Source organism: Martes martes (assembly GCF_963455335.1).
Source record: "Martes martes genome assembly, chromosome: 1".
NCBI classification, from domain to species: Eukaryota; Metazoa; Chordata; class Mammalia; order Carnivora; family Mustelidae; genus Martes; species Martes martes.
Genome location: NC_137888.1, coordinates 58,582,300 through 58,601,141, shown reverse-complemented (window position 1 = coordinate 58,601,141; position 18,842 = coordinate 58,582,300). Strand labels below are relative to the sequence as shown.

At 43.9% G+C, this 18,842-nt stretch overlaps 1 protein-coding gene across 1 annotated transcript in view; it reads left to right on the top strand.

The window, feature by feature from the left end:
- The first annotated feature begins 2,486 nt into the window (after positions 1–2,486).
- The window catches only part of CCDC80 (coiled-coil domain containing 80), a 34,101-nt gene continuing 17,745 nt past the window's right edge, over positions 2,487–18,842 (top strand). Inside the window, exons 1-3 of the mRNA XM_080825457.1 lie at positions 2,487–3,283; positions 3,720–5,626; positions 13,219–13,375. Of these exons, the coding sequence (XP_080681583.1) occupies positions 3,731–5,626; positions 13,219–13,375 (2,053 nt within the window). The 5' untranslated portion in view covers positions 2,487–3,283; positions 3,720–3,730. The remainder of the gene's footprint in view (positions 3,284–3,719; positions 5,627–13,218; positions 13,376–18,842) is intronic.

Below are 18,842 nucleotides of genomic sequence, written 5' to 3'. Positions count from 1 at the left end.
GTGAGAAAGAGTAGAATTCTTTTTCATTCTGAAGGACGTAATGTGGTCTTCATCCTTAAGACTGAATCTCCGATTAAGGTCTGCAAATGAAAAGGAAAAGCACATAGCAATCTTCAATGTATAATCCTGTATCTCTGCCACAAAGGTGTGATAAAATGGCTCTGCTATGTCCCGGAGGTTTAGCCCCAAGTTGCTGAAGCCTTGGGTCATGTGGGTCTGACCAGTTAGCACACCTCCTTCTGGACGCCTCCTTGCATTTACTCCAACTTCCATCAAATGGCTACTCCCACCCCTGTGTCTCTAATCCCTGTGTCATTCTGTGTTGTGCATTCATTTCCTTTCCTTCCTCCAAATCACTGTGCAGCCAGTGTCAGGCAGCTTCAACACAGTGAATTCCCAAGCTAGCATTTCTAAATTCTACTTTCAAATGTTATTCCTTTTACCTTTCTCTGACTCGACATCCTTCTCTTCCAAATCTTTCTTCTCCGCTAATGGGTTAATGTCTCTTTTTTAAGTTACAAGGGAAAAAAAATGGAAAGATCTAAGAGGGAGATTTTTTAATACAGAACTCTTAAATCTTGGACTAGAAATTGAGAATCTTTACAAACCGTGATAATGATTTATAGGATCCTCTGACAAACCCATGCTTCTTAATTGCTCTTACTAAGTAAGTGCTTTATGGAGTTCTGAGGTTTCAGGGAAGGCTTTAGGTATTGAGGTTGGAAAAATTCTGAACAGGCAGAGAAACCCCACTTGGCCAGTCTGTCTGAGCGGGGAATGGGGAATGCTGAGGAGACCTGGAGGTGGTGTATAGTCCGCTCTCTCCCGCCTATGTGTTTAGCGCGCCATCTAGTGAGGCTCGCAGAAGGGAAGAAAGTCTGAGGGCTCCAGAAGACACAAACAGCTCAAGGTTGGGCTGGCTTCCCCTCTGGGTCAAATTCCCATGGCAAAACTGACTGTATTCAACTCTACCAGTGCACAGGTGACGAATGTTGTGCACATGGTCAGCAAGTTGGTGGAAGTCATGGGATATTTAAGGAAAAGGATAAAAGACTTTAAGGACCTCTTAAGAAAGGAAAAAAGTACTATTATACAGTTATTCCAGAAAGCTCTAAGATTATAAGTGCTCCTGTTGAACATACAAATAATACTTCTCTATGAATACTAGAAACACAAAAAAGGAGTTGAAAGAAGAGAAAAAAGAGAAAGCATGGGGAGAAAATGAAAGAAGGGGACAGGATAGCATAATGCTTTCTAGGTAGTTTTAAACCTGGGCTCAAATTTCAGAGTTTATGATTTGTGTGATGGTAGGCAATTTATTTAAACTTACTAAGCTTCAATATGTTCATCTGTAAAATGGGTATCATCCCACCTATCTTGTAAAGATGCTGTGAAGGCTAGAGAAAGAAATATATGTAAGCACCAAGCCCAGAGATGCATGGGAAACTGCTCAACAAGTGGTAGTGTTATTAGTGGGGAAAAGACAAAAGGAAAAGGAGAGGAAAGAAGTAGGCTCAGTAAAGGATAGCACGGAACGCACTATGATGTGAGAAGGGAAATAACATCTAGGACTGTCCAACTTAGCCAAAGGCATTTATTTGATCAACTGAGCAGGAGAATCCCATGAGAGGGGATGTCTTCTCCAACTCTAGCGGACAGAAGTTCTCTGTCTGAAGTCCACCTTTGTTACTGTACTCACAAGTGTCAGAAAGAGCTCCACAGGAGCACCCTTCCTCTTGGCACCCTCTGGTCTTCAAGCTGTGGGTTGAAAAGCCTACACTCAACCCCCTACAGGTGTTTAATTCCGTGCTGGGATCTTATGTGAAGGAAAGGTAAATGTGACCAGTCAGAGATGGGGCTGGTCAATGGGTAGCAATTAGAAACCAGGTGAGGGTAGCCACTGTCATGGCCCAGCTCAAAGGAGCCTTCCGAAAATCCTGGTTCACCAGAGCTGGAGATCATAATGCTCTTCCCCAGATGTAATGACCAACTACAGTCTCAGGGGAACAGCAGCCATCGCCTGCCATCTCTGACCTTTTCCCAGCTTTCTTCCATGCCAAGGAGAAAACTACGAACAAGAACTCAGTAATATGATCCCCAATTAGCATAAAATAAAAACAACCCAGTCATGTTTTCCATGGGCTTTTCCAACCTCAAACTAAACACATAAAACAGGGGGAAAAAGATAAAAATATACGTATGGAACTATAAATATATATACCGTCCGTGGACGTACAGCCAAGCACCCTGACCCAAATGAGTTATCTGTCACTAGGAAAACCAAGCAGCCAGATACAGAAATCTGAGAATTTTCCCTTCTCAGTGAGCAACGTGAGTCCAGACAGGAAGGGAAAGTATCCTGGTTCCTTGGTATGGAAGGGGTTAAGTCCTCAGCCATCCTATTCTAAAGTGATTTATGATGATGTGTAGTGTTTCAAAACTTTCCCCCACCCCAAAGAACAGCCCTCCCCTTCCCCACCGAGGCCACTCTCAATGTGCCGAAGTGGGAAGGAGGTGGTGTTTTGCTGATCTGTTAAATTCTTAGTGAAGTTTCCTTGATTTCCAGCGGCTGCTGTTGTTTGAGTTTGGTTTGGACCAGAACTGAGGTTGTCCTGGCATTTCTGGGACTGGGTCCAGGCAAGAGGAAGAAGAAAAAGAAGGAGAAGGAAAAGAGGAGGAAAAAAAAAAAAGTGGGGAGAAATAAAGGAGGGGAGAAGCACAGGAAAAGAAGAAAGTCCTTTTTCAACATCACATTCCTGTGTTTTGCCTCAGTCTGGAAAACATATTAATCCCAGGGCTTTCACGCTCGGAAACAAAGGGACTCAGCCAGACTGTGGGGGAAAGGGTGATAAGAAGGATCCTGGAACTCTAAAGAGAGAAAGAGCAAGATTCAGAAATAGCTGGGACTTCACTTTCAGGGGCGCCCTGTGTTGTCGGCACAGGGGACTGCCACACACAGACACACGCACGCGAGCAGAAACTACAGACAAATGGAGAGGCAAAGACTCGCAAGGACAGCTCCTTTCCCCTCATCCTACTTGTCAAGAAGGTGAAAAGACAGCCAGAGGAAAGAAGAAAGCAGCTCGGCCCTCAGGTCAGGACAGGCTGTGGGTCCGTGGCGCCTTTGGGAGCTGGAGCTGCAGCACACCCCCCTTTGTACTGCTCAGCCGGGCGAAGGAGAAAGAGGCTTGGGAGGAAAAGTATTTCATCTAGGAAACTGTCCTGGGACCACACTTCAGATTGCCTTTTAAACCCTCTGCATTCCATCTCCATGAGCCACAATGTAAGTGTGTAATCCTTTCTGTCTTTGGTGTGTTTGTTTCTTTGTTGCTCCTTTGAAGAAATGAAATAGGAATGTTGTCACAATTAATATGCTCAGTGTGCCTTTTCTCTGGAGCATCAGAGAGCCCGGTGGAAGCAGGGCGAGCAGGATGAATGGGGAGTGCAGCTGGGTTTCCTACTTAATGTAACTGTCTCTGCTAAGCACTAACAAATTACAGGGGTTTAAAAGCAACAGGATCTCATCCTTTTTTCCATTCCCTGACCTCCTTGCCGCTTCTCTCACCACCCCTTCCCCCACCCCTTGGCCAAGATAAAGAAAGAGAAAATGCCCAGTTCTGTTTGCAATTAAATGATTTTCTTCTTCTTCTTCTTCTTTTTTTTTTTTTTCCCCACTCTCCCTGTCCCTTTCTGTCTTTTGACCCTGCTGCCTTTCAAAGTGGATTGCACAATGACATGGAGAATGGGACTCAGTTTTACCATGCTGTTGGCAATGTGGCTGGTGTGTGGATCAGAACCCCACCTCCATGCCATGAATAGGGGGAGCCCCGGAGGGCGGAAAGCACCTCTGGTTTCCCCAGCCCACAGAAGGCCAGCTCGGCTTCTGAAGCACACAGGGAGGTCTCAGGGAATTGAGAGAACCACTCTGGAAGAACCAAACCTTCCACCTCTCCAAAGAAGGAGGAGTGTGCCGGTGTTGAGAGTAGCTCCCGCGACAACAGCGCCGCTGGCCCCCCAGCGCATCCCTGGGGCCCCAGTGAGACCTAAGCAGAGACCAGTAGCCCCGAGCTCTCCCCGTGACATGATCCGAGATGAGGGGTCCTCCGCTCGCTCAAGAATGTTGCGTTTCCCCTCTGGGTCCAGTTCTCCTAACATCCTCGCCAGCTTTGCGGGGAAGAATAGGGTGTGGGTCATCTCGGCCCCTCACTCCTCGGAGGGCTACTACCGCCTCATGATGAGCCTCCTGAAGGACGACGTGTACTGTGAGCTGGCGGAAAGGCACATCCAGCAGATCGTGCTATTCCACCAGGCAGGGGAGGAAGGAGGCAAAGTGCGGAGGATCACCAGTGAGGGCCGGGTCCTGGAGCAGCCCCTGGACCCCAACCTCATCCCGAAGCTGATGAGCTTCCTGAAGCTGGAGAAGGGGAAGTTCGGCATGGTGCTATTGAAGAAGACGCTGCAGGTTGAGGAGCGCTACCCTTATCCCGTCAGGCTGGAGGCCCTGTATGAGATCATCGACCAAGGCCCCATCCGCAGGATTGAGAAAATCAGGCAGAAGGGTTTTGTCCAAAAATGCAAGGCCTCTGGGGTCGAGGGCCAGGTGGTGGAGGAGGGGAACAATGGCGGAGGGGCAGGAAAGCCGGTGGTGAGCAGTGAGAAGAGAAAGGAGGACCAGAGGAGAGCCCAAGTCCCACCAACCAGAGACACTCGCGTGAAGGTGCAGAGAAAGCCGGCCACTACCACGGCCGCCCCTCCCCCGCCTCCTCCAACCCCAAGGGCCACCACCCTGCCTCCTGCTGCAGTCCCAACAGTGACCCGGGCCACCTCTCGGGTGGTAACTGCAGCTGCAAGACTGACCACCACCACGGCCTTTCCTACCACCCAGAGGCCCTGGACTCCCAGGGTGCATCCCTCCTCAGATGCCCACAGGCCCCCGGCGACGGTGGAGGTGGCCCCTGCCAGGGAGCCGGTGGCCTCAGAGAATCTCTACCCTCAGCCCAGGAAGGACCTGCACAGGGAGAGGCTGCAGGCCACCAGGAGGCCCAGCAAGGCCACCAGCTTCGAGAGCTTCACGGCTGCCCCTCCCACCACCGTCTCAGAGCACAGCACAAGGGCAGGCGCCGGACGTTTCCGGGACAACCGCACAGACAGACGGGAGCATGGCCACCGGGACCCAAATGTGGTGCCAGGTCCTCACAAGCCAGCCAAGGGGAAACCTCCCAAAAAGAAAGCCCAGGACAAAATTCTTAGCAATGAGTATGAGAGTAAGTATGACCTCAGCAGGCCTACTGCCTCTCAGCTGGAGGAGGAGTTGCAGGTGGGGAATGTTTCCCCCACAAAAGCAAAGGAATCGAAAAAGCATGAAAAGCTTGAGAAACCCGAGAAGGAGAAGAAAAAAAAGGTGAAAAATGAGAAAGCAGACAAGTTACTCAAGAGTGAAAAGCAGGTGAAGAAGGAGAAGGCTGAGAAAAAGAGCAGGCGGGAGAAAGAGAAGAGCAAGAAGGAAAAAATGGGTCCGACCGAGCCGGAGGGCCACCTGAAACCCACCACCAAACTCGCCGCTCAGAGCCCCAGGAAGTCTGTGGCCGATCTGCTGGGGTCCTTTGAAGGCAAACGAAGGCTGCTTGTAAGTAATCTTCTCCCCAGCGTCGTTCTGTGGGCTGAGGCAGGGCATGCTAAAGCTTGCTTTGTTATTTTTCTTAAAATCACGTTGCTGGATGGCAGACCATGGCTGATTCCATGCCATGTAAGGGAGATCAGGAGTTTGTCCGTTAGGGGTAGCCAGGACAGGTGCTTCTTTTGGTTTAGTGCTCTGTGAACCTCAGTCCACACAGGTTTGTGATTCTAAGGTCCAGACTCAATGGCCGGGAGCTCTTAGACATAAACCCAGGGAAGTACATAGGCTCAGCTTCTTCCAAACCTGTCAGTATCCATCCCCCATCCTTAGCTCTCTTCCAACAGATAGCTCTGGGTAGAGCTCCCTTTTACCAAGTTCAAAGAATAAAAGAAGAGCAAAGGAGTTCCTAAAATGGCATGCATTGACTCTTGTCATGACTTAGGAAAAGGACGTATCTCTTCATGAGCTTGGGAACTAGAACTATTGTGTATGGGGAAATGGTAAAATTTCTCCTTTTTCTCCCAATTAGGTCTATATCAGAGTGGAAGCCTGAAAGAGGAAAGGAAGGCAGCCTGGGTGGGGAGTGGGTATGACTGGGCGTGGGGAAGTGTCCTTGTTGGCGTGACCCTCACCAATGCTTTAAAACCAGGTGGTTGAAATCTTCTTTCTTTAAAGACTGCCTCCCCTATCACTGCCCAGCTTCTAGTAAGAGGCCAAAAAGACAGCATGGGGAACTGGGTTAATTGTTCCGATTTCCAATATGCTAGAGACAGATGTCAGTTTCTCCTGAGCGTCTGTCAAAAGTGTCCCTCTGTGAGTGTGTGTGTGTGTATGTGTGAAAGGAGACAAACAAACCTTGCTCCCACTTTGCCTGTGTTTCTGAAGCCACTGATACAGAACAAGTCATAGATCCATCTCAGGAGCTCTCTCTTTTGGCCATTACTAGCCTCCATCCAAAGTATAACTAAAGAATCTAGTCAAGCCAAAGGAAGCCTTTGGGCAGAAATAAGTCCCATCCAAAATGTAAGGGCAGTTTTCATCAGCCTTGTAAGAATGGCTTCTTCCCCTCTCCATGTCTCCTTGTGCCCTATTTTAGGGCCCTTCCAAGACTTCTACCCCTTCTTAACGTTGTCATTTTAGTCTAGGCTGTCAAGGAGGAGAAGGTACAGCACAATCACTTCAGAGAAAAGGATCAGTAAATTAATGTCAGGCAGTGTGGGTCAAGAAAGATTTTTTTCCGATATGTGGGTGGGAAGGAGACACTTCATGCCACTGAGGACAGCATTTGTCCTACTAAAGGCACAGGGTGACCGCACCCTGCATTATCATCCCCACCCCCCTCCCCGCAAGAGATAGGCACTTTTTTCTCAAGGCATCTTGGGGCTTTCAATTTTTCCAATCTGGTCTAAATTTGGATTAATGATCTGAGCAGAGAGGCTCTGGTGTCCATTTATCTTTAGTGGTTTCAAAAAGTTTAAATATGCATTTGAAATGTTTCTCAGAGCAGAGTTCCTAGTGGTGTTTATCATGGGTAGGGCATGTCCCAAAATTCTCTCAGCTGTTTCACAATGGTGCATCTATGCATTAGAACAAAATGTAAGTTTTCATTGATTCTACAGGTTTGTGTGTGTGTGTGTGTGTGTGTGTGTGTGTGTGTGTGTGTTGTTATGCATTTTTTGTATATTTCACTCATTTTTAACCAGAGCCTTAAAGTATATAAATTAGCAGAGGAGAGGCTGTCTGCTAGAGTAGTTTAACAGCTACTTGGTTATTTTCAGAGTACATAAATCTAAAGGAGAATATTTTAGCAGAGCCAAAAGAGTCATTCATTTCAGAGGAGAATTCTACCTGGGACTTAAATGTCTGTTACAGAACATAAGGGAGCCAACTGCTCTCTTTGAGGTGTGGGCACGTCTGCACAGTGTACTCCTCCCGAGGACCCAGGACTTTGTCCAGCCTGCTAAAGCACATCACCCAACCCTGGTTGTTTAGCCAGTAGGGCAGGCAAAGTTCTCCTCATGAGCAGGTTTTTTGCAGGGGGAAAATAATCATGGGTAAAATGTCGGGATTGTAATTGTGCACCCGTCTGGCAAATACTTCCATTGCCCCTGGTTTGTGAGTCCAAAGAAAGAGGTTTTCATACTCTATCCCTGATATTAGTCATGCCTTTCATTTCTCCCCTTTCGTTCTACTCCCTTAGTCAGGGATTTGAAAGCCCAGCTGGGTATTTTCTGCTTTAAACAGTATCCCTGATCATAAATTTCTAGCAAATGAAATTCAAACGACAGCCTCTGCTGATGTCATGTGAGGCAAACCAGAAACCAACTGGGGTGGCTCATGGCAGCGTTGCTCTTTGGGGCTGGTAAGAGAACCAGGTTTGTTATTAGGAGGAAAGTACCAACAGGAGGCAGCTCTGTCTCACCATCCCACGTGTGCCCAGCTGATGATCATATCAGAAATGTGTTTTTAGAAGAGCTAATATCTAAAATAGGCACTGATTAGAAAAGACAAGATGAAATAAACATGATATAATATGAAAAGATAGAGAGAAAAGGAATCTGTTTCACCAGGCAAAGGGGAGACTCGGGTTTCTGGGTAAAAGAGCTAGTTGGTGCCATTTATCTTTTTTCCGCTTATTTTTCCTATTACACATGCTGATGTTATTCAGGAAGTGCAGGGATTCAATAAATATTCATTAAGGCTTCTCAGTCTCCGAGCTACAAAAGGAGGTCTGACGAGATACACCTCCAACTGGCCTCAACCGAACCCAGTGTGTGCAAACTGAAGTGAGGTTACATTCTAAGAAGTCACACCGGACTTTTAACTCCTCATTCCATTTCTCAGTAAACAGCCACAATGTATCATAAACCCCTAGGGCTTTACATTTATTTATATCATTCTTTGGATGTGAAAACATCATGTAGCTCCTCCTTAACTCATTTTTTGTTTAGAGAAACAATGGTCACTATGGTGAACAGCATCTGAGGGACCTTCCAAGGAGCTGCAGGTAAAACCAGGTGTCCTATTCTGAGGCCAGAGGTCAGTCCTTCAAGAGCACATCTTGCAATGTGCTTTGCCAAAGCTGTGTGGTTTAACTGTCATAACAACCCCATGAGGAAGGACTCATTAACTCCACTGTATAGTCAAGGAAAGAAGCTTAGAGAGTTTGAGAAATTTCCTAAGGTGCGTAGCTAATACATGGTCAAGTCAGAATTAGAAGTCCCTTTGATTTTAAAATTCATACTCCAGCCACTCCTGCCATTCTGCGCCCTATGAGTGTGAGCCTTCAGTGGACGTATGCCATAAAGTGAAGGAGAAACTGAAAAATCATCCTGTTAGTTAATCAATTCAGATGTTTTAAAATTCACTTTTAACCTTAAATTACTCAGGTAAATGGTAAGGTCTATCAACTGTCAATATTTTGCGCTAAGCAACCGTGTAGAGTTTCTGACCTTAATGCCCAGCTGGTTCTCTGCACCTGAGCCCTCTGACTTTCTTGGGGGTCAGTCGAGAATAATAGATTGACTCCCAGCTAACCTAACCCTTCAGACTGGTTGGTGTCAGTTTAGAGTTGACAACAGTAAGAATATAGAAACACTGTTTATCATTAAAACGTTGGACTATGTGGTGTAGAGCTGAAAAGCCATCATTTTGTGCCCTGAGATGTACCTACTTGTCACCTAGCAAGAGGCCTCACACTGTGGAATTACATAGACTCAAGATCAAGTTAAGCACTCTGGAAACAATCTCCTGTAATTCAAGTAGGTTCTTACTTTTAACACTACCTCAGAAATTTGGATATTGAAACAGCAATCTACTTATTTGGTTTAATTTTAGAGAAGTATATAAAGCTCTGCTTTACTAAGGCATACTACTAGCTTGAATGTTATTTTTCAGGAACTTGTAAAAATCTAGTGTTTTGAGCCTAACACAGTGCTTAAAATAAGCTGAGACTTAAAATATCTTCCCTTTAGCATCTTCTCATTCTTGTTTTGTTCCCTTCACTTATGCAAACTGGCTTCATTATATTCTGAGGCTCCTTGTGCCAACACACCAGTTGGAATAGAAACATAAAATAGAACCGCAGCACAATTCAGAACCCACGATACATGCCCTGATTTATCACCACCACACTGGAAAGAGGCCAAGTGTCAGACAATAATGTTTATTGAGAAGTTCTAGGATGCTCTTTTTAGGAAGAGAGGATTGGACATGGTTACCATTTTAAACACTGTTTGAAACAAACTTAACAGCGATGGGAAGGAGATGTCAGCACACAGAGAAAGAGTGGCTGAAATATGTTCATGTGATCAGCCTCTTCTACTGTCCCTGATGAGCAGATTAAATGCAAGGGGAAAGGGGTCTTTAGCAGTGGTTCTCAGGGTTCATCTAGACATTCTTAAGCAGGGGGACACTCCTCCTCACCTCTGGCTGGAGTGATCTATGGAAACTAAGGAACATGGGCCAACATTTGAACAACATTTGAAAGGAGAATGTGACCATTGAGGGCTAGGAAAGATGTTAAGGAAGACGCTGCATTTGAGGACTTCTTACCTGTAGTTAAGGTGGAGGGGAGGGGAGAGCTTTTTGGGTGGAAAGGGTAATAGGGGCCAAGGCAGAGGAAGGAATGAGAGTCAACTCTTCAGAGGCAACATACCCATATGGTGCTTATGTGCACACAGCCTACACACACACACACACACACACACATATATATATATAAATTTTTTTTCCCCTTGATTCTCACTCCTATTGTCAGGGAAGTTGTTCCATTATAAAGATGCAAAAGCCAAGGTTCAGAAAGTTAAGTGACCTTGTTGAGATAGCCAGTGTTGAACTAAGAACAAATGCAGTCCCTCCCACTTTAACTACACTCACGCTTTCTCTGTGCCACTCTGCCCAGATTCCTTTCATTTCATAACAGAGACCAGTCTGGCTGCAGGGTCAAGAGGTCATATAAGGGAGGAATAGGAGGAAAGGTTAGCAAGAGAGAGCCTGGGGCCAGGTTGCAGGAGGGAGGAAGTGAGTCATGCAAAATAAATGTCATCTCAGGGGTAGGTTAAGGCATCCCTGGGCACAAGTCCTGAGGTGAAAATAAACATCAGGGTTCTTTATTTATTTATGTTGATTCCCACTGGATATCCAATGGCCTAGGGCTACTGTGTTCAGAGGTACTGAGAGAAGCTGCCAGGCCGGGGAGGATGAGCTTCTGAATGATTCTATGTTGTCTGAAGTCCCAGTTATTCACAGGAGGGAGAAACAGACCAGAGGGAGCTGTGAGGACTCTTGAAATCCTGTCCTTTCATGGTGTCCATGGGTTGTAAAGGTCCATGGCCAAGTATGATAAGAATGAAATGGAATCTATGTACGGATTTGAAGTTACAAAAGCAGGTAATTATCAGTCATCTAGCATGTGGACAGCTGTGTCCTAGAGACTCCTCTAAGTACATTCTAAATACGGGCACATCCTTCATTTAGAAGAGGGAATCCAAAGTCATTACCAGTAAAGCTTACCATTGTTCCTGGCTATTTTGTGTTTTCACTTGAACATTCATTTATTTCAAAGTATATTAAATATACCAATTGAAAATAAAGCTCCAAGGTATGGGCCACCATTAAAACCTGAAGAAATACATTCAAATGTCATAAAACCAATTGAAAACTAACAAACAAAGCAAAAATACCATCACCGTATCCTTTTATAGCCACCCTAAATCTTTTTTAAGGCTAAGTATGAATCAATGAATAAATTTGGGAAAATATTATTTTTCCTCTTGGGAAATTACATTTCTAAAATAAGCATGGTCTACCCACCCTGTCCACCTGAACAGGCATATAAACACAAAATCAGAAATACACAAAATCATGACCACTTACATAAATATAAATAACAACCTGAGGGGGGAGAAAAGCTACATCCCAGAAAAATCTGTGTTAATGTCCCGCTCAAAAGTTATCGAACACATTTTGATTTCCACGAGGGATAGTATTTTGTCTAGCGCAGGGAATTTTTAAAAGGGAAAGCCTGCAGGCACCAATAAACACATCTCTGACAAAGAAGTATAAATAGCAGTTTCAAGCTGGGAGCGGATTTATTAACCGTTTTGATTAAGTGTTTGGAAGGGATTAACAACATGGCAACTTGCCCTCTGAAAAATGCCAAGCTAATAGCCCCAAACTTCAGAAATCTTTTATAAGGTTAGCTGGGTAAATAGAAAAGTGGCTGACAAATTTGAATATTGTCAGGTTTGAGAAAGGGTATAGAGGCTGGGCTCTAAGTCAAATGATGAGTTAAAAAAGGGTCATGCAGACAACAGTCTAGGGAGCTCTTTAGGGTCAGAGAGCTCAACAAAGACCTCCTCATCATCAGAATGAAATTCCACATCCTTCCACCTCCAGGGTGAACAGCACCATGCCCACCCACTCGTGGGGTGTGGTACATAGTTCTGGTCTCTGCTCATGAAAAACCTGGTAAAAGCATCCAGGGATCGAGTCCCACATCGGGCTCCCGGCTCCATAGGGAGTCTGCTTCTCCCTCTCAAGCTCTCGCTCTCTCTGTCTCTCTCTCTCAAATAAATAAATAAAAATCTTAAAAAAAAAAAAAAAGAAAAACCTGGTAAAATTGGAGAAGCCTCAGGAAAAGCCTACAAAAATAATCAAGGAAGTAGAACACTTTGATATCCAGTTAGATGGAAACATTGAGACATTCTTAGAGCATTCAACAGGAACCCCAAAAATGAAGGGTATCCTCCTTTTATCCAAAATTATAAAATCTGCCTTCCCAGATGGCTCTGGTGACTATCACATCTCTTTCTTTTGCTCTGTCTTTTCCTCTTTTTTCCCCAGAAGCCAGGGGTTGGCAGTGAGCTTCAAAGACACACAGGAGCTTGTTGAAAAATGCCAAGCCTGAATTATAGAAGGCTGAACCAAAAGAGCAAAATCCACCCTGTTGGGGGGGATCTCCGGTGTCAGAGAGGTCTACCACAAACCCTGTACAGGCCCAGTGTGACAATGAATATATTCTTTGTGACAAATCATAGGCCAAAAGGCCATCCTAAAAACTTTCTGCAAGATTGCCTATTAAATAAAGTATGATTAAGAATGAAACAGAATCTATGTATCGATTTGAAGTTACAAAGGCTATGAAGCTCTCTCAACCCTATGGGACATGAAACAAAAGAGTGGTAACCACTGAATTCACGAGAGCAGTCCGTTAGGATAATAAAGCTCAAAAGGAGGGAAGGGGGATAGCACTTGCTAACAATGATTGCATGTCCAGTATTCATGTAACAGCCTTGCAAAATAAGTATTCCTGTGCAGCATTCACAATTGAGAAAGCTAGGACACATGAAGACGAGTACTAAAGATAACTAGTGAAAATAGAAAACTCTAAGGTATCTGGAGCCATTTTAAAAAGGGGGGGAGGGGCTTTCCAAATGGCTTTTTTTGGCCCTAATTACAGTAACTGTCCAATAGAACACTTTAGTTGACTTTAGTGTCAGTCACTACCGGCTCTTTATTTCAAATTATCCCTTTGGACTTTGCCTCTGTGTACAACTATCACTGTGAATTAATATTTGCTTGCCTCCTCCCATCTCTAGCTGATCACGGCTCCAAAGGCTGAGAACAACATGTACGTGCAGCAGCGAGATGAGTATCTGGAAAGTTTCTGCAAGATGGCCACCAGGAAAATCTCCGTGATCACCATCTTTGGCCCTGTCAACAACAGCACCATGAAAATCGACCACTTCCAGCTAGGTTCTCTTCAACATTTTAATTGCGTTATTGTTTTTCTCATACCTAAGGTAGGGCAAACTTTATGGGAGAGGTCAGTGGGGAATTAAGAGGGTCATTCAGTTATTCAGAGGGCTCTTTCCTGTGGTGACAAAGGTCAGTTTACCAGCCTATTTACGTAACTATTCCGGATGGTTCTGGTGTAAGTTTTTGGCACGTTACAATGAAAAAAATATGCAAGCATTCTATGGGTTGAAAGTCAATAAGGCAGAGAAAAATGAGAGAAGAAATACAGTGGTGGGAGAGCCAGGAAGGTATGTAGACAGTTTCCTCTGGATTCGGAGTCATCTAGCCTGTGACTGATACCATCTGATCTTCCTGCTTCTTTCACGCTGCAGGTGACTCACTCACAGATAGGGACCTGCCAGACCTTTGGAAGCACTTGACTCTAGTCTAGCAAGCCTGGGGAGGGCAGAGAAAGGCTGTTCAGCTAAATGAAAAGTCACTGAAAATATGGACTGAACTGCACCCAAGTGCTTTTGGAGAGCCGAAGAATTTGGCTGACTGTAGAGTTTTCACAATTTTTCATATTAATGGTGCGTGTGAGGCTCATGAGGCATACAGCTCAGCGCTGGGCAGCTGCCTAACTCCTCGCAGGTCTCATGGGAATGTTGCAAGACTTACTGTGAGTGGTTTGGTTGCAGAGTCAGAAGCCCCAGATCTGATCCACCCAGTTTCTTCTATAAGTATTACATCTCTGGGGCTTTATGTTTAAAAAAAAAAAAAAACAAACGAAAAACCCTTTTTCCCTTCATGCATTCTCTACTTTTTAATTTTTTTTATTTTAATGACAACAGAAGTCCTTCATATTTCACATTTGCAGATCCTGCATATTTTTCATAAAATACATTTACTCAGAAAGAATATAAAACATATTTTCCCCATTAGTTAACATTTAACTTCAATACATATAACACATTATCTTACAGATATTTCTTTTTTTTTTAAAGTTTTGACATTTATTTTATTTTATTTTTTTTAATTAAATTTTTATTTATTTTCAGCGTAACAGTATTCATTGTTTTTTCACCACACCCAGTGCTCCATGCAATCTTACAGATATTTCTGTCATGTGATCTTGATGTAATGGAACACATAGTAGTCATAATTATGTCATATAATGCCAGTTTGGTTTGGATATTGTCTAGCTTCTAATTCATATTTTAAAAGATTGTGGTAAAGAGGCACTTGGATGGCTCAGATGGTTAAGTGTCTGACTCTTGGTCCCAGATCAGGTCTTGTTTTCAGGGTCATGAGTTCAGGCCTCGTGTTGGGCTCCACACTGGGTGTGGAGCCTATTAAAAAAGAGAGAGAGAGAGAAGAAAAGAAAGAAAAGAAAAGAAAAGAAAAGAAAAGAAAAGAAAAGAAAAGAAAAGAAAAGGTTGCAGTTAAAACATGTGATTTTTTTTTTTTTTTTTTTTTACAGAGAGAGAGAGAGAGAGAGACGAAAATGTGGAGAGGCAGAGGGAGAGGGACAGAGAGAACCCAAGCAGGCTCCATGCCCAGCACAAAACCTGACACTGGGTTTGATCTCACAACTCTGAGATCATGACCTGAGCTAAAATCAAGAGTAGGATGCCTAACCAACTGAGCCACCCACGTGCCCTGAGCCCTATCTTCTTAACTAATTTTTCAAGTTTACAATACAGTATTGGTAACTATAGGCACAGTATTGTATAGCAGATCTCTAGAACTTATTCAAATATGAAGTTTCAGTTATACATTCTCTGTTTTTATTAGCTCACCTTTCCCTGAGTTAGCTCCAAAGGAAAATAAATACCATCCTTTCCAATGTCCCACCATAAAACACTGTGGATAGGTGATTGGTTTGTGGACATCAATCCCTATGCTGCGTCTGTGTTTGGGAGGGAGTACAACAACAAAGCCCTTAACCACCACAACAATAATCATAAAAACAGAAGACACAAAAGAAGTTCTAGAATCAGACCAGTTCAAATCCATAGTCCTAATTTATCTGTTGTGTGACTTTGGGCAAGTTGGTTCCTAAACCTCACCCTAGAAAATAATGAAATCTATTTCACAGGCTATGGTGAGGATTTAGTAAGATAATGCCTATAAATATCTGTCATATAATAAATACTAATATGATCTGGAGATCAGTGAGCTGTCACAGGGACTAGAGCGCCTATAATTAAAAAGCACTTGGAACTGCTTTCTGCTAATGACAGAATGTTGACAGGGAACCCTCACAACTGACCTTCCAGGTCACAAGGTGCATTATGATTCCTGGTAACAAAACCAAAGCCCAGAAGATTAAGACTGCAAAGCCACCTATTTAGTGTTTAACTGAGATTCAGCCATTTACTTCTGGATTTTTCAAATAGTAGCAAGAGCCAGTGAGCTTAATTATAGTCCAGATGTCTAGAGAGGAAATAGGTATTCAGTCCATTGCAGAAACTGGTGCTGGCTGGTGATGAAAGGCCTCCCCTGCCAGGTGTTCCCAGTGTCAACTGTGTTGCCCACCAATCCTTACACAAAGAATCCTCATTCCTCATTTCAGAGAAGTTTGGAAAAATCATTATATGTTCTACTTCAGCCTCTATGTGGTCCCAGCTGTTAAAAGCATCTGGTGCTGCCTTGGCAAATTTTTAGCATTAATCCTGCTGTTTTTTAGACATCTGGATTGAATATGGGCTATAGAGGCACTGAGGGGTTTTTTCCTGCCCTATTGGAAGTCAGGTATTGTGCGTTGGGTGTTTGCCTCTCACTGAATGTTAGCTTGGACATCATCGGGGGGGGGGGGGAGGGCCTTCATTTTTGATCCTCATTTAATTCCTGGAAGGCCTTTCTTTCCTTGTGTTATGTCCCAGCTTACCCTCCTTATGGGAAAGGCTGTAGAATTTTCAGCCAAGACTGGGAGCCAGCCATGGGAAAACAGGAATTGGCATGGACCATGGACTCAGTGAACCAAACTCTAGCCTTGACCAATTTTCAGCTGGAACTCTATCAGATGGCCTTACTTTCTTTAAAAATAAATCAAGCACTCTCTACTCTTCTAGGCTTTTACTGGGCCCTAAAAAGAGAGACCCACATCCAACTACACTGTGGGCTGTACTCACCAGCTGGTCCATTTTGCTAAATGTATTTGGACTATAGGTGATGGACCTACAAATACCTGGAAATTTACCTTAAGATTTCAGTCATTAGCCTAATGAAAGTCACTCATGCCTGAGCAAATTGAAATGCAGATTAAGCCCCTGTGGTTTTGCCATCCAAGATAATATTATACCGGAGAGTTTAGAAAGATACAACACACAAAAGCATTCTCAGTTATTAGTGATACTTACAATATCAATTGGACAGAAAAATTGGTGTACATATAAAGAGGATGGATTATAGACAAAGAGTGGCAGAGAGAAAGAAGTAGCTGGCTAAAGGCACTTTGCTGGGGTGCCTGTATGGTTGTCGGTTAAGCATCTGCTTTCAGCTCAGGTCATGATCCCAGGGTCCTGGAATTGAGCCTGGCATCAGTAGGGAGTCTGCTTCTCCTTCTCCCTCCCCTTCTGCTTCTCAGCTTTGCTGATGCTCTCTCTCTCTCATGCTCCCTCTCTCTCAAATAAATTTTTAAAAAGAATAATAAAGGCACTTTACTGCAGAATGGAAAGAGAAATATGGGGGAAAACACAGGAAGTATGTTCCTTTCTTAGAAAGATACAAGGATAAAAATATATTTGACACTGATATCCAATCACCAGCTTTTAAGGGCTAGAACATATAGGATATTTTTATGGACAAAGGAAGTTCTTTGAAAACTTCCTTTGAAAGAAGAAGAGTTTGAGCGTATTTGATGAAAAAGGGGGTGGAAAGTTGACAGGGATGTGGCTGGAATGTGACAACAGGACAGAAAGTGATTCCATAGTCATACGAGTAAGGAAGTCATGGGTGAATTTCTAAAATACCTTTTATAGGTGAGAACAACAGACTCCATCTCAGCCAAATATTCTCTTTCTGTCTCTGATCCTGTTGAAGGGAATTGTTTCTTATGGACAAGCCTCACTGACTCCGTAACAATGCAGAAATGTCACTTTCCCTGGGGAGCACCTGAAAATTTGACCCTTTGCCCCAACTCTTCCTTTCATCATGGTGACAATGTCTGGAAGTTGCCTTCTCTAGACTCTGCCACCTTGTGCTGGGAGGCTAGGCTGCATGAGTGATCAGATTTCCAGATCCTGGCTGGGTGTCCCTCTGTTTATTCAGTCTCTGATTATCAATCACTGTGTGCCTTGGAAGCTGGCGAGCCTGCCCCCACCTTGTTCAGTCATCCCATTTCACTGCCCTCCTGCCTCTCAAGTGTATCAGTGTCCTCAAGCCCTGATGATCAAGGGGCGAAAAGCACTTGATAAGTCAACCATACATAACAAGTGCTTGAAGAATGTGATGGAGGGTTAAGCTCTTCCAATGGCAGAAGAAATTTTTTATTTTTGTTTATTTATTTATTTTTTTGCTGTCTCTAAGAATTGGCTAGCCTTGGGAGAGTCAGTCTCTCCCCAGTCAGAAAGGGTTTTTAAGATGTCAAAAGATCATAATATATAGAAAATAAAAAATATGATTAATGCCATTATGAGACCTCATACACAAAAACCCAAATTTAGAAAATAAATCTATGTGGTGAGTTTTCTCATATTACACTTAGACTGGCTGTGTTACAGGCTCACAAGATAAAGGAAGTGCAAGGGTTTGATGGTGGGTTCTCTATATAGACTCAGAATTGCTCACCTTCTATACTCTACCCTTCACTACTTTTTTTTTTTTTTTTTTAATGTGACATCCTTCTTTGGGGAGAGATTTCATGATTATCAAATCTGTACCTAGAGTTTACGTGTGCCGGGCTACAGGATTTAGAAGGTGGTCAAAGTCAGTCCCTATTGATGAATTGCTCATATCTAGTGGGAAGACAGATGCATAAACACTGGTTGTGATGCAAGGTGATAGGCATGATTGTAGAAACGTGTAAAAAAGTGTTGTGAGTGCACAGATGAGGTAGAGACAAGTCGACAGGTAATTAGTTCCCATGTGCACGAGGATAGGAATAGCATTCCAGAAAGAGAAGGCATATTTCTAGAAACCGAAAATAGAGGCTGGAGCATAATATTTGGAAGAGTTAAGAGATCAGCTAGCTACGATCGGCTGAGTCCAGACAGAAATGGCCTTGGTTGCTAAGTCTAGGATTTGGATTTTATCCTGTCCTTGTTCTCTGTCCTTAGACTGCATAATAATCACCCAGAAAATGTGTTAAAATGCAGATTCCTGGGATGCCTGGGTGTCTGACTCTCCTTGTCTCCTGGGATCGTGATCTCAGTTTCGTGAGATCGAGCCCTGGGTCAGGCTCTAGGCTCAGCGTAGAGTCTGCTTGAGATTCTCTTTCCCTTTCCCACTGCCCCTCCTGCTCATGCTCTCTCTCAAATAAATT